Source organism: Artemia franciscana, chromosome 16 (genome assembly GCF_032884065.1).
Source record: "Artemia franciscana chromosome 16, ASM3288406v1, whole genome shotgun sequence".
NCBI lineage: Eukaryota > Metazoa > Arthropoda > Branchiopoda > Anostraca > Artemiidae > Artemia > Artemia franciscana.
Window position 1 is genome coordinate 37,030,655 of NC_088878.1, and position 14,485 is coordinate 37,045,139.

The 14,485-nt window shown below is 35.4% G+C and overlaps 1 protein-coding gene across 1 annotated transcript in view; it reads left to right on the plus strand.

Annotated features, from left to right (window-relative positions):
- The window catches only part of LOC136037408 (beta-1,4-glucuronyltransferase 1-like), a 66,417-nt gene that overhangs the window by 19,253 nt on the left and 32,679 nt on the right, over positions 1-14,485 (plus strand). Inside the window, exon 2 of the mRNA XM_065720161.1 lies at positions 11,826-12,913. Within this exon, the coding sequence (XP_065576233.1) occupies positions 11,843-12,913 (1,071 nt within the window). The 5' untranslated portion in view covers positions 11,826-11,842. The remainder of the gene's footprint in view (positions 1-11,825; positions 12,914-14,485) is intronic.

The window sequence follows — 14,485 nt, forward strand, 5'->3', positions numbered from 1 at the left end:
GGCGTCCATTGGCGCACAATCCCTTCGTAATTGTCTTGCCCCCTACAATTTTAAGATATTTATTCTCTCTTGACTTCGTAGGTTTCGAATTTCGATTACGGAGAACGAGATAGTTTAGTTGTAGAGCTCTTGTGACTTTAAACACTTTTTTGCTCTCATTACTAGCTTAAAACCTTCCACGGAAGAATCAGGTCGACTTTATCTGTCCTGGATTACAATGTCACACATAAATTTTAAAAACTTATCCATTTTTTTAAATGCTGGGTATCTGTCTTTCCAGAAATAACAAGGAATGTAACTGGCTTAAGAGAATACGTGACAGATGTAAACAAATGGAACTAGAGCGCACTTTACTGCGGAATCATAGTGAACCAACACAGAGAAATAGAGAGTTTACTCGTATAAAGCGTTCTGGCTGAAAATTCTTTCATTGGCTTAATATTTTATACAAAAGAACTAATGTGGTCTTGTATCCTTTAATGGAGAAAAATTGGCATTACAACAAAGGGACTTCGTTATTTGGCTTCTTTTTCTGGCATGTACTTATGAATTGAAGTGACCGATTTAAAAAAAAAAAAAAAAAAAAAATACGCCACTATAATAAACCAATGAAATTAGCCTCACTTTTTAGCACGGAAATGTAGGATAGTAGTCTCTCTTTTTCTCTTTATTTGGATCTCAACTTTCTTAAATCATAAAATCGCGCATATCTGGCCATTTGCAGGTTACAGTTTGAAAAGATAGATTTCTTTCTGAAAGAAGTCCCACTGGTCAACACGGGCCAACACTGGGGGGGGGGGGGCTCGGAAACCAGATTCTTTCCCGAATTTCTGGGCACTTCTTTTTTCAAGTTATCAAATAATATCGTTTTTTGTTATTTTACCCCCGCCCTTCTCCTTCCAATTTTTTCATACATACCTGCTTGACAGGGACGTTTTTTTTGGGGGGGGGCAGTTACCCCCCAATAATGTTGATAAAAAATTATTTTTATATCCCGTGCCCCTTGACTATCTGCATATAGAACCCTCTGTTCCCCCCCTACTAAAAAAGCGGGCGATTCGCCCCTGCTCCTTGATAATTAATCATTAAAAGTTATGAATCTTTGTTTAATTAGATGCAAAGCTTAAATAACGTAATTATATACTAAGAGTTAAGATCGTTTGTTCGTTATCTACTCTGTAACCATGGTTTCAGCTTAAAAACTAGAAGTACTTAGTTGTCTGAAAAGTATTGCCTGATTAGTATTAATTAAAGTATCTAGGACAGTGAAAATCAAATCTGATGGTTTGAATTGGTTGAATGGAAACTTACATAGCCGTATGTAGATACATAGCCATGTTTAGCACACAAACAAAAACAAATTTCAGAAAAAAAAAAATTCGGAAAACCAAGCCTATCATTATCAAGTTACTATTAATTATCCACATAGTTCACTGATTTAACTATCTAGGCCAAGGTCGTATGCCGGGGGGTAATTTTTTTGACCCCCCCCCCCGAAATTTTGTTCAACTCGTAAAAACGTAAAAAAATTCATATAAACAAATTTTTGATGGATTTTTTTGTTTTTTGTAACCCTTCCACCTCTGAACAAAAATCCTGGATACGCTCTTGTTCTAGGGTAATAAATTAGGTGGCAAATTTGTTATTCTTTTCAGCGGTTTTACAGTATAAATCACTAAAAGAGCTAAACTGGTTGTATCTTCTTTTCTTCTTTGTCAGGTCGAACGACATAGTTTAATTTATTAAAGCACCAAGGACCTCAAAATATAAACAGTTTTTTCCCCTTGGATCCATTTTAGGTCCATTCATACGTGAAAACTGCCATTTTCTATGTTTTTACTTTTGACTGTTCTAAAACTGTGAAGTTGCTAGGCCAATTCCATATTTTCCTTAGCGTTGCCACATCGAACCGTGAAAATAAATAATCGAAACTAATTGTTTAAGTCTTGGAACGCTTTTAGCCGTGTTTCAATGTACGTACCTCCCGAAAAAGATATACTTCAAAATCTAGAGAGAGGCAAAAATTTAGGGAACAAAATTTCTTTGCTTCCCAATTTATGCCCTTGGAGATCCTGTTCTAAAACTGTGAAGTTGCTTGGACAGTATCATCTTTTCGTCAGCATTACCACGTCGGACCAAAAAAATAAATAATTAAAACTAATTAATTAAATCTGACAACGCTTTTAGCCGTAAAAATCCCAACATTAACAATCTTTTTTTTTCTGAAGACAACTATACCTTCAGGGGAATTTTGCACCTTCTTTGGGTGCCATATATTTTAGCTTATTTTGTGAAGATTTTTTTTTTGTTTCTGTTCGTCGCTGCATATGGAGGTCTTTTTCAAACAGTTCTTGGTACCAAACTTGTAGTAAGTAGGGACCCGACTCAATAGTAACCGAAACTCTAAATAATGGAATTTTGATACCAATAGTTACATCAAAAGAATTACGTTTTAATGCTGTTTTTAAATATATAAGTTTCATCAAGTTTAGTCCTACCCATCAAAAGTTAGGAACCTGAGAAAATTTGCCTTATTTTAGAAAATAGGGGAAACAACCCCTAAAAGTCATAGAATCTTGACGACAATCACACCATCAGATTCAGCATATTAGACAACCATACAGTTTCAACCACAGTATACAGTTTACAGTTTGACAACCAGTAGAAGTTTCAAGCTACTATCTACAAAAATGTGGAATTTTGTATTTTTTGCCGGAAGACTGATCACGGATGCGTGTTTTTTTTTTTTTTTTAAGCGTGATCGTACCGGCCCAGTGGTCCTACAATGTCATGAGAGGGCTCATTCTAACGGAAATTAGAAGTTCTAGTGCTCTTTTTAAGTGAATAAAAAAACTGGAGGGCACCTAGGCCCCCTCCAACGCACATGTTTTCCCCAAAGTCACCGGCTTAAAATTTTGAGACAGCCATTTTGTTCAGCCTAGTCAAAAACCTAATAACCATGTCTTTGGGGACGACTTAATCCCCCAGAGTCCCCAGGGGAGGGACTGCAAGTTACAAACTCTGATCACTTTTTACATATAGTAATGGATATTATGAAGTGTACAGACGTTTTCAGGGATGGGGTGGGGGTGTATTGGGGGAAGGGGGTTACGTGGGAGGATCTTTCCATGGTGAAATTTATCATGAGGGAAGAGAATTTACATGAAGGGGGCGCAGGATTTTCTAGCATTATTTAAAAAAACAGAGAAAATACATAATTTTTTTTTTCAACTGGAAGTAAAGAACAGTATTTAAACTTAAAACGAACAGAAATTATCTCATATATAAGGGCGTTTGTCTCCTCCTCAATACCTCGCTCTTTACGCTAAAGTACTTTTAGTAATTTCAACTATTTATTCCACGACCTTTGTGATTCAGCGGTCATTCTTAAAGATATGGGACAAAATTCAAGCTTTGGCGTAAAGAGCGAGGTATTGACGAGGGGTGAACCCCCTCATATACGTAATAAATATACACAAATGTAGAAGCTCGTTTCGTAAGTTAATTCGTAAGGGACGTATGTTTATTACTAACAAAAACGTTCGTAAAAAAATAAAAAAATCTAGTTGCATTTTTAAGTAACCTAAGCTAGGAGGGTATCTAGCTTCCCCCCCCCTTACTTATCAAAATCGCCCGATCAAACTATGGAAAAGCCATTTAGCAAAAAAAATTAATAGGCAAATTTTGTTTTAATTATTCATGTGCGGTGAGCCAAAATCAAAACATGCATTAGTTCAAAAACATTCAGAAATTAAATAAAAACAAGTTTTTTTTAACTGCAAGTAAGGAGGGTCATTAAAACTTAAAAAGAACAGAAAGTATTCCGTATATGAAAAGGGATTGTCCCCTCCTCAACGCCCCGCTCTTTACGCTAAAGTTTTTTACTGTTTTAAAAAGTAGAGTTGAGAGAAAGAGTCAAACTTTAGCGTAAAGAGGGGGGTGTTGAGGAGGGAGCAGCCCCTTTGATATACGGAGTAATATCTGTTCGTTTTAAGTTTTAATGTCGCTCCTTACTTTCAGATAATTTTTTTTTATTCAATTTGAAGAAAAGTGCAACTTACGGAATGGTACTATTGTTTTTTAATAGTATTTAATTCAGAAGAGCCGGTAGAACAGATTGTTACTGGGCTGCAGGGAGGAAGGGTAATGAGGCAGGAAGGGAGGTAGGGGGACTTGGTATGGGTCTGATATGTGATTAATATTGCTGAAATGTTTGTTGTTTGGCTCTTCTATCCTTTTTTCTTGTTTTATATTATTTATAAATGTATTAAACCTGAAGAAATCGGGGATTAGGGCATGGTGTGCATATGATGCTGCACATTAACAAAAGCGTCAATTCTTTCACACCTGTAACGTTTGTAAATTGTAAAAATTGTTTGTCTGTTTTTCTAGTAAGAAACCTAAAACCTACCAACTTCATAATGCACTAAAGAAAATGTTATCCAAAAGCAATTCGGTACCTATGTATTATACCAAGCACACTCGAGAAGTTTGCTGAACGTAAGATCTGAGAGACCGGTTTCATAGCAAAAAAAGACAAATGATGGGGAATACAATGCATTGAACTTTAATTTTGGGCTATGTATTTTCACATTAGGGGGATGCGGGCAAGGTTGAATTGCTTCACCCCCACCCCTAATGTGCAAATATATAGCGCAATATATATTATTACATAAACTGAAGCATTATATTTTCATAATGTTTTGCTATATTCAATTATGATTAACCTAACTTTAATTCGTGAGTGTGTTTGGTATAATACATAAGTACCGGCGATTCTTTACCTAATGCTTGGCTCTGTCTCGTTAATATGGTCGTCAAAAACATGGTTATACGGTCAAATAACCATGACAAGTTTCCAGACTTTTCTTCTTCTAAGCTATTTTGTTTCTATGGGTAAATCCCGAATCGTAATACCAAGAATCTTACATTCTGTGGCTTTCCCATTGCTGAACAAGCCTTTGTTGGGTTACTATACAGGTTAGTTACCATATACTTTATGATGTAAAATACGATAGTTATGACGGATACAATGGATCCATTTTAAGCTATACGAAACTGGTTTTTCTTTGTATAAAACTATTCAAAATCTCTAGACATTAATTCCTTCGAGCAATGAATTTAACAGGGTTAAAAAATTGCTAACCCTGTCGAGTACTAGGGTGAACGACCGAAGAAAATAGCTTTTGTGGTAGGAAATAATTGTGGGCAATAAAAATATAACTGCCCTTGTCAGGAACGGATTACCGCAATTCTTTCTTTTGTGACACTTAAAAGAAACCCTATAGCGCCAATCTAACTATTCTCAAGCCCCAAAACAACTATTCCTATTGATCAAAAACAAGATTTATGAATGATATGGGTTTTCCTGGACTTTGGATACCGTTCAAAAGGATTTCATTTTGGGCAGCTCATTTAGCTTTTATTAAGGAAAAGAATAAAATATCAACATTTTAGAATAGCTTATTGTATATAAAGACATCTATATATGTTTTTAGTGTAAAAAAACTGTAGCCTATGATATGAGGGGGTGCCAACTGCCGAATGTAACATATGCCATACAGTTCCACCAAGTTAGGCACAGTTTTCGCTATGTTTGGCATAGTTTTCGCCACACTTGGTACACTTTCAGCTATGGTAATTGGCACTGTTTCCGCCACACTTTGCGCAATTTCGCCACCGCTTGGTATTTGCAACCTGGTATATTTGATTTGTAAAATTAAGCAGCCTCTCATGACTAAGGAGATGGGGACAAAAAGAGGCACTTTTAGGGGAGAGACAGAGGGGCACTTGCTCTGGACGTCAAAATTTTAGGGGGAGCAAAATTTCAAACAAATAATCATTAGGGTTATAATAATTTTTTATTTCTAAATTTTATTAATCAAGTATAGGGCGCAGTTAATAAATAAATATAATTAATGAATTATTAGTCAATTAATAAAAGAAATTAAATACTAAAAAATAACTGGTAACAATTAGATAATTTAATTATGAAGTTAAAAAATAATTAATTGATTAATAACTTGAAAATAATTTGGTACTTATGTATTATACGAGAAACGCTCGAGAAGTGAAGTTTGATTAATGCTAATGAAGGTTAAGCTAGGTTATACGTCCAAAGATGTTTCTCGTAAGAGTACAAAGTCATGGTGTGTCCATTGACACACTGTTTTGTTTTGGACAACAACCTCTTATCTTGGAAAAATATAATTGCCGGTTCTTTGGTCTTTGGCAAATCCCAAATCTTAATTTAAACATCCATGGTGAGACTCTAAATTCTATCACTATGCATTGCAAACTAACCGGTTATTGTCCTATATGATCTTCTTGATCCTCGAGTGTCTCTCGTGTAATACATAAGTACCAATAATTTCGTCAATAAATAAAAATTTTGTCGGCCTGCAGAAAAGTTCGGCCTGCAGAAAAGTTCAGCCTTCAGATTTTTGTAGGAGACAGGGGAGTGCTAATCAAATTTTTTTCCCGGCGCAAGAAAGGCCAGAACCGCCACTTGGGAACAACTCTGCAAATATGTATCATATTTTTGATCCCATACTCATAATTACGCGCGAAGGGGTAAAAGGGCCACAAGCCTTTTACAATAATATCATGTAATGCCTATCATATACCCTATTTATATCTACTATTATTCAAAGCCCAAACCTCTAGACATTCATTCCTTCGAGCTATAAATTTAACAAGGTTACAAAATTGCTTATTCTATGAGGTACATCCTAGCGGAATGGATTGGTGCGCGGGATTTCAGGTTCTTTTGTCCGAAAGGGCGAGGGTTTGAATCCTAGTGTACCCAATTATTTGGTTTGGGACGGGGGTCAATGGCATGACTCTGCAAGCTCCACCAGAGGCGACCCAGCTCTAAATGGGTACCTGGAGTTATCTGGGGAAGGTAAACAGGAGGGGTGTGCGAAAGCACAAGATTGGGTGTGTGAAAGCACAATTTGTGAATGTGTGAAAGCCCCATTGCATTTCCTGACTGAAGGGCTAAGAAATGGAGATCGGCACCACAGGTAGGGACTGTAAAGCCCAATCCCGTATTTTTTACCTTTTTTTATGAGGTACTAGGGTGAAAGACAAAGGCAATTGCTTTTGTGGAAGGGATTAATTGTGGGTAACAGAAATATAACTGCCCTTACCTATAATGGCTTCTCACAACTCTTTTCTTTTTATGATATTCCAAAGGATTACTATGACGCCATAAATGGAGAAATGGAGAAAAAAAGAGACCAGATATTTTTCAGAACGGTTACAACACAACTGCGCTAATTCAAAAGCTGATGTGTCAATTTTTGGAACAGTTGGAGTTATATCCCTCAAACAAAACAAGTCAATTTGGCGCATACGTTCAGGGCCCCTCGAAGTACTATTTTGCGAATTTTCGGGAACTTCTTATTAAAGAATCAAGTATTTTTTCGTGTTTGCCCTGAAGTTATAGCTTACGTTCCAAGTCTGGTTGACTTCGTATTCGGTTATTGTAATTGGTTCAAATGATGATTCTGTTGTTTCCTAAATGCATAATGCCTCATACAGTAAAACCTCAGTTTTAGCTTTCTAATTGCTTGCTTACGTTTTCTAGTTTTTTACGTTTTATAACGGATTTAAGATCCTTTGTTCGAGAGGGCGAGAGTTCGAATCCTAGTGTACCAAATTATTTAGCTTGGGACGGGGGTCGATGGCGTGACTCTGTAAACTCAGCCAGAGTCGACCCAGCTCTAAAGGGGTATCTGGAGAAATCTGGAGAAGGTAAACAGAAGGGTGTGCGAAAGCACAGGATGGTTGGCCCCCATCCCCCCAATGCAGTTCTTAGCTGAAGGGCCAAGAAACGGGGATCAGCACGGCCGGTAGAGACTGTAAAGTCCAATGCCGTATTCTTTATCTTTACCTTTTTATAGTTTTACGTTCTTTTGTGATACTTAAAATTAAACTTTCGGATAGTGTTTTCATTTTAGGGAAAGCAGAGAAAATCAGCACCCCATCGAAAAAAAATCTTAGTTAATCAGAGAATTGCAAACCGTTAAAGTCCAGGCGCAATTTTTCGCAATAAAAAAAAGAAGCGAAATCGATTCTAAAAAGGGTTTTAATCTTAACGAAAATGCAAAAATGTCCCTTTGTTCAAAAGATGGCCTTTTTAGACCTTAAGGTGTCCTAATCTCACCCAATGTGAAAAAGTGTAAGAAAAGTAAGCAAAATTGTCCCTTTGGTAACTTAGACTGTTAGAAAAGCAGGCAAGGAGAACAGGGACATACGCAGGAGAAAAGGTCTCGAAGCTTGTCCCCCTTAAAATCCCATCTTTCTAGATTTCTGGGCGCTTCCTATCCAAAGTTATCAAATAAAATTTTGTGGTACTTCCGTATTATAGCGACCACACTCTAGAAGTGAAGTTAGATGAATCATAATGAGATATACCAAAACATGATAAAATTATAATACTTAAGTAACAAAATTGTTGAAACTACAACAGGGAATTATATATTATATTATATATTATATACATTATATATTATATACAGAGAATTATAAACAACATAGCAGTTTATCTAACTGAGACTAAGCTAATTAGCTCTGAATACAGACATAGAAACCGGTTTTACTCATATCAAGAACTTGAGTGTGGTCGCTATAACGTGTAAGTACCATTTTTTATATATTATTATACCCTTGAAAAATGTCATTATTATTCCCCCCTCCAGAAATGATTTCTCGTACGTGCCTGACGGAGAATCTAAGGAAAGAGAGAGAAAAAAACACACGAATCTATTCGCGGGCGCTAGAAGGACACTTGTTTTTCTTGAAATGAGTTATTGGGTATAAGATAGACCATCATTAGCTTGAGTTATACCTGGTTGGCTATACGAAACCTGTTCTAGGAATTAGGCTAAGATAACCGGATTTTTACCTTAATTGCAAATATTTGACTTCTCTATATAGGCCCATGACATTCTAACTCCCAAAAGGTGCCGTTAGGATAAGTATTTAAGGAAAGGAAAAAGTATACAATACCGTTAAGAAACAGGATTTCGGACTGAGAAGAAAAGATTATACTTAAACCAGACTATGATTCCAGTTTATATGATACGGAAATACATATTAATATAATACTTGTTTCGAAGCTCTAATGGTGCTTTCACACTGTATTGTTGAACATTTAACACTAGCGCCACATTTTTATACGACTCTGAAAAAGTAGTCGGCTTTCCCTCTTACGGAGACTATCTCTCTTGGCTTTGCTGTAATTAGACTCTCAAGCCTTTCATAACTTCGACCATACTTCAGAAAATTTTGCCGTAGCGTAGGTAGTCCCAAGTTGACAAGTTCTACACATAATTTCACGTTACGTAAGTTTATCATACGTTATAGAAACGTCAACATAGTAGCAATAAAACGATTTTAGAAAGGACAAACAATAAATTTTGGAAATAAACTAACAACCTTTTTTGGAAAGCCTTTCAAACTTGATCAGAGCTTAAATTTTCTTCTCTGTTCCTCATTTGTAATTTTTGAATAGTTCGCTTATGATGATTGTTAGTATTTTGAAGGATGGTTATGATGATTTATAGATTTTTACGCTAGCCTTGTAGGAAAAGACTTATTTAAGTGTGAAAGAGTAGTTCTATACTTAACATTAAATAAAAAAAGCTTTTTTTTAACTGAAAGTAAGGAGCGACATTAAAACTTAAAACGAACAGAAATTACTTCGTATATGAAAGGGGCTGTTTCCTCATCAACGCCCTGCTCTTTACGCTAAAGTTTGACTCTTTCTCTTAATTCTTCTTTTTAAAACAGTAAAAAACTTTAGCGTAAAAAGCGGGGCGCTGATGAGGAAGCAGCCCCTTTCATATACGAGGTAATTTCTGTTCGTTTTAAGTTTTAATGTCGCTCCTTACTTTCAGTTAAAAAACTTGTTTTTTTTCATATTTAATTTCTGAACGTTTTTGAATCAATGCATGTTTTGATTTTGGCTCTCCACAGAGGAATAATTAAAACGAAATTTGCATATTTTTTTTTTCGGCTAAATGGCTTTCTCGTAATTTTGATCGAATGATTTTTCCCTTCATGGAAACTTTCTTCCCCCATGACAAATTCTCGATGGAAAGTTCCCCTAGCATATCCCCCTCTTCTCAACCCCTCCCCCAACCAAAAAAATCCTGAAAACACCTGTACACTTCCCAATAACCATTACTATATGTAAGCACTGGTCAAAGTTTGTAACTTGTTGTCCCTCCCACGGGGACTGTGGGGGAGTAAGTCGTCCCCAAAGACATAATTATAAGGTTTTTCGACTACGCAGAATTTATGCGACTACGCATTAAAATGCGATTCTTATGATGTAGCTATTGGTATAAAAATTCCATTTTTTTAAGTTTTGGTTACTATTGAGCCGGGTCGCTCCTTACAACAGTTCGTTACCACGAACTGTTTGATAAATAACTTAGCATAGAAAATCACATACATAGGGTAAACCATTTAAGAGTCCTGAATTCGTTCCTTACGCCAAAGAAAATAATAGAAATAATAAAAAAAGGGAAAAATCTTAAAATTAAATAAGAAAGTAGTTTGTCAATGGAAATCAGGGTGCCGGACCCATAAAATGATCAGTATAAAATTAAAGGAAATAGCAAAATATAGAAGAAGACAATAGCGTGTCTAAGAATTACCAGAGTAAGCTTTACACAATAGATGAAAACTAAAAAATCTACCAAATAATTTACACCCCACAAAAAAGGAAAAAAGGGGGCCATTATGGCTAATTCTAAAGGGGAGAAAAGTTTTTCTTTGAGTTTCTGTATTTCTTATTAGGGCAGAAACGGTGATTTTTTGGCGAGTTAGAACAAGGGAAGAGATCATAGCAGGGAAAATGACTTGAGAAAATATAAACTTTTTAGGGGTTATGGAGAGCACTATTAAATAAACCTACGCAACATTTTCCCATCTCCTTGAGGGTAACCAGATTGACCCTACAGTTTCAGTGTCCCCAATAAGGGGAGGGGTATTTGTGTTTTTGCCTCATTGTAGATTTGAAAAAATATCCTTTTTGGTATACCCATTGGAAAAGAACTAAGAACAGAATCCCCCCCTGGATTTTGAAATAGTTTTTCCCCTCCTCATATTTTTTGAAGTGCCTTGAAGTGTCTTGAAATTCAAGAAAATTTAACATTTGGGGAGTAGGGAGGTGAGGCCCATACCTTCTGCTTACGTTCCTTAGAAGAAATGTTGGTTTTGAGGGACAAGTTTCAAAGGAAATCGTGAAAAATATTGACTCGAGGTTTTACCTTTAAAGGCATCCCGTTTCCCGCCTCCGGGTGATTTTCCCTTTCCCCGAGGTTCGGATCTGGATGTCCTTTAAAGTGTATCCGCTTGCTCTAAGCATATTACCAATGCTGGGTATTTTTTTAAATCTACGGTGAGCCAAAAACACAAATGCCCCTTCCCTTATTGGGGACACTGGAACTGTAGGGTCAATCTGGTTACCCTCAAGGAGATGGGAAAATATTGCGTAGGTTTATTTAATAGTACTCTCCATAACCCCCGAAAAGTTTCCCCCAATATATATAGACACGCACACTCATATATATATATATATATATATATATATATATATATATATATATATATATATATATATATATATATATATATATATATATATATATATATATATATTATATATATCTATTATATATATATATATATATATATTATATTATATATATATTACAATTTTTTGAATAGTCTTAGTCGGCTTGTTTCACAAATCTTTATTTTAAATTTTTAAAATAATTATTGTATGATAATAATTTATTTTCTTTCAGGCTTCCTCAGACCTACGATGTCTATAATCTGGACTCGACGAGTAATCATAAAAGCTTCGCTACTTTTTAATTTCTGTGCTTTAACATATGTGGCTTTGCATGCGTCGAACACTAGCATATCAGTTAGCGATAGTGAATTAAAATCTTCAGAACCTGTTTGTCCTAGTGGTTATATTGAAACTTTAACATCTAATGGGAAAACGTGTACAATCCCTGAACGGAACACAGATGCTGTGTCTGAAGCAGAAGTTGATACGGATCCAAACACAACGTATCAAGACGTTGTGTCCGCTGACCCCTTAGTAACTGAAAAACCCCCAACTCCGCTATTTACATGCGAAGGAAAGAGTTCTGAATTCCGTTATGGGCAAAGGGGATCACAATATATTCTATACAACTATATACGAGCAAAACGACAATTTAAATGTGATGAGTCAATAACGCTTACAACCCATGGCGACACAAGCTTTTTGGACAATTTGGTCGTTTTGAGTCAGAGGTGGCAGGGCCCAATATCTGTCTCAGTCTATGTCCCAAGTTCTGACTATGACGACGCCATTAAAATCATATCATATCTTAGACAGTGTACTGTTCCGGAAATTGAGGAATTTGTAACATTTCATTTTGTATTTGACAACAGACATATGCCAAAGAGTATTCTCAAATTACATACAACGCAGCAAGGCCTCCCATACTTTGAAAGCCAAACAAAAGTCCGCACGTCTGATGGAAAGACTATTGTTAAAGTAACATATCATGGGGATAAAAATGGAAAAACAGAACTACCAACAGCCAACTGTTCACTGCCAGCTCCTTGGGGTAGCCCACCGAAGCAAACTTACCGAAATCAGAAAAAATTATTATATCCTGTGAATGTCCTAAGAAACGTGGCCCGAGAATCTGCAACAACATATTATGTATTTGCTTCGGATTCTGAGTTATATCCAAGTCCTAATATAATTCCTCAATTTTTTGATATGCTGAGACGAAATGAATCATATCTAAATTTAGGCAAACATAGGCTGTTTGCTTTGCCTATATTTGAAGTCTATTCAAATCAAACAGTTCCTGACTCGAAACAAGAGCTGGTAAGAGATCGCTTGCTTTTTACTAGTCTATAATTTATACTTTATGTCTTCCAATCGATTATAAAGGCTTTATAAAAGAGTCACAAAATAGGGTAAAGCCCATTTGACATCTTCATAGAAAAACACATTTCGATGTCCCAAATTTAAATTTTCTTTTGTCAGAAAATAATATTCTAAAGCCAATCAGAAAAACATTCATTCTTACAAATTCGATACCCCCATTCTAGATTATTAACTTTTATCTGTCCGGGGCCTCTCTATAATAATACCTTGCTTAAGTAAGAAAAAGTTTTCTCTATAGAACCAAAATTATGTTTCGAATTCTTTATGCTAATTTCCATTCAAATTCCAAATTGATTAAGCCATCTTTTCTTGAAATTGATTAAGCTATATATATATATATATATCTATATATATAAAAATAAGTTGTCTGTCTGTGGATGGATGGATGGATGTGTCAGGTGACGTCACCTGAAAAAACTGGATTAGGTGACGTCAAAACTGAAAAAACTAAAAAAAGGCAAAAACTACAAAAAAACTAAAAACTAATAAAAAAAATAAAAAAGCTAAAAAACTAAAAAAACTATAAAGGTAAAAACCAATAAAAAACTAAAAAAAAAACTGAAAAAACTAAAAAAAGGCAAAAACTACAAAAAAAAACTAAAAACTAATAAAAAAAGTAAAAAAGCTAAAAAACTAAAAAAACTAAAAAAACTAAAAAAAGGTAAAAAATTAAAAAAAATAAAAAATAAAAAAAAACTAAAAAAAAGGAAAAAACTGAAAAATAAGCTAAAATAAAGGTAAAAACTAATAAAAAACTAAAAAAAAAAGGAAAAAACTAATAAATGACGACACTCAAAGAGAAAGCGACCAGGACAAAAGGAATGTTCGATTAGCACCGGGACACAGGGAGTATAAATGACGACCAGGACACAAGTAAAAAAAAAAATTAACAAAACTAAAAAGAAGGTAAAAACTACAAAAAAACTAAAAAAAAACTAAAAAATCTAAAAATCTAAATAAGCTAAAAAAGAAAAAAAAGGAAAAAAATAAAGGAGAAAAAATAAACTAAAAAACGAATGTATATACAGACCGGGACACCGGGATACAAATGACGACCGGGACCCGGGACACAGGGAATATAAATGACGACCGGGACACAGGGACACAACTACAACGGGGACACCGGGGGAAACAGGGGGATGTAAATGACGACCGGGACACCGGGACAGGGAATGGTCGATTAGCAATCACCATCAACAAAGCTCAAGGGCAATCATTAGAATCATGAGGTATAGATCTGAATACAGATTGTTTTCCCATGGACCATTATATGTTGCATGTTCAAGAGTCGGTAAACCTGACAATCTATTTATATGCAAAGACAATGGGACAGCAAAGAATGTTGTATATTCGCAAGTTTTACGTAGTTAAAACCATATATATATATCTATCTATATTCACAGGTGGGACATAGGGACACAACTACAATGGCGCGTAACTATTATGGCGCGTAACGACTTACGCGCGCGGGGGGGCTTGTATATATATATATATATATATATATATATA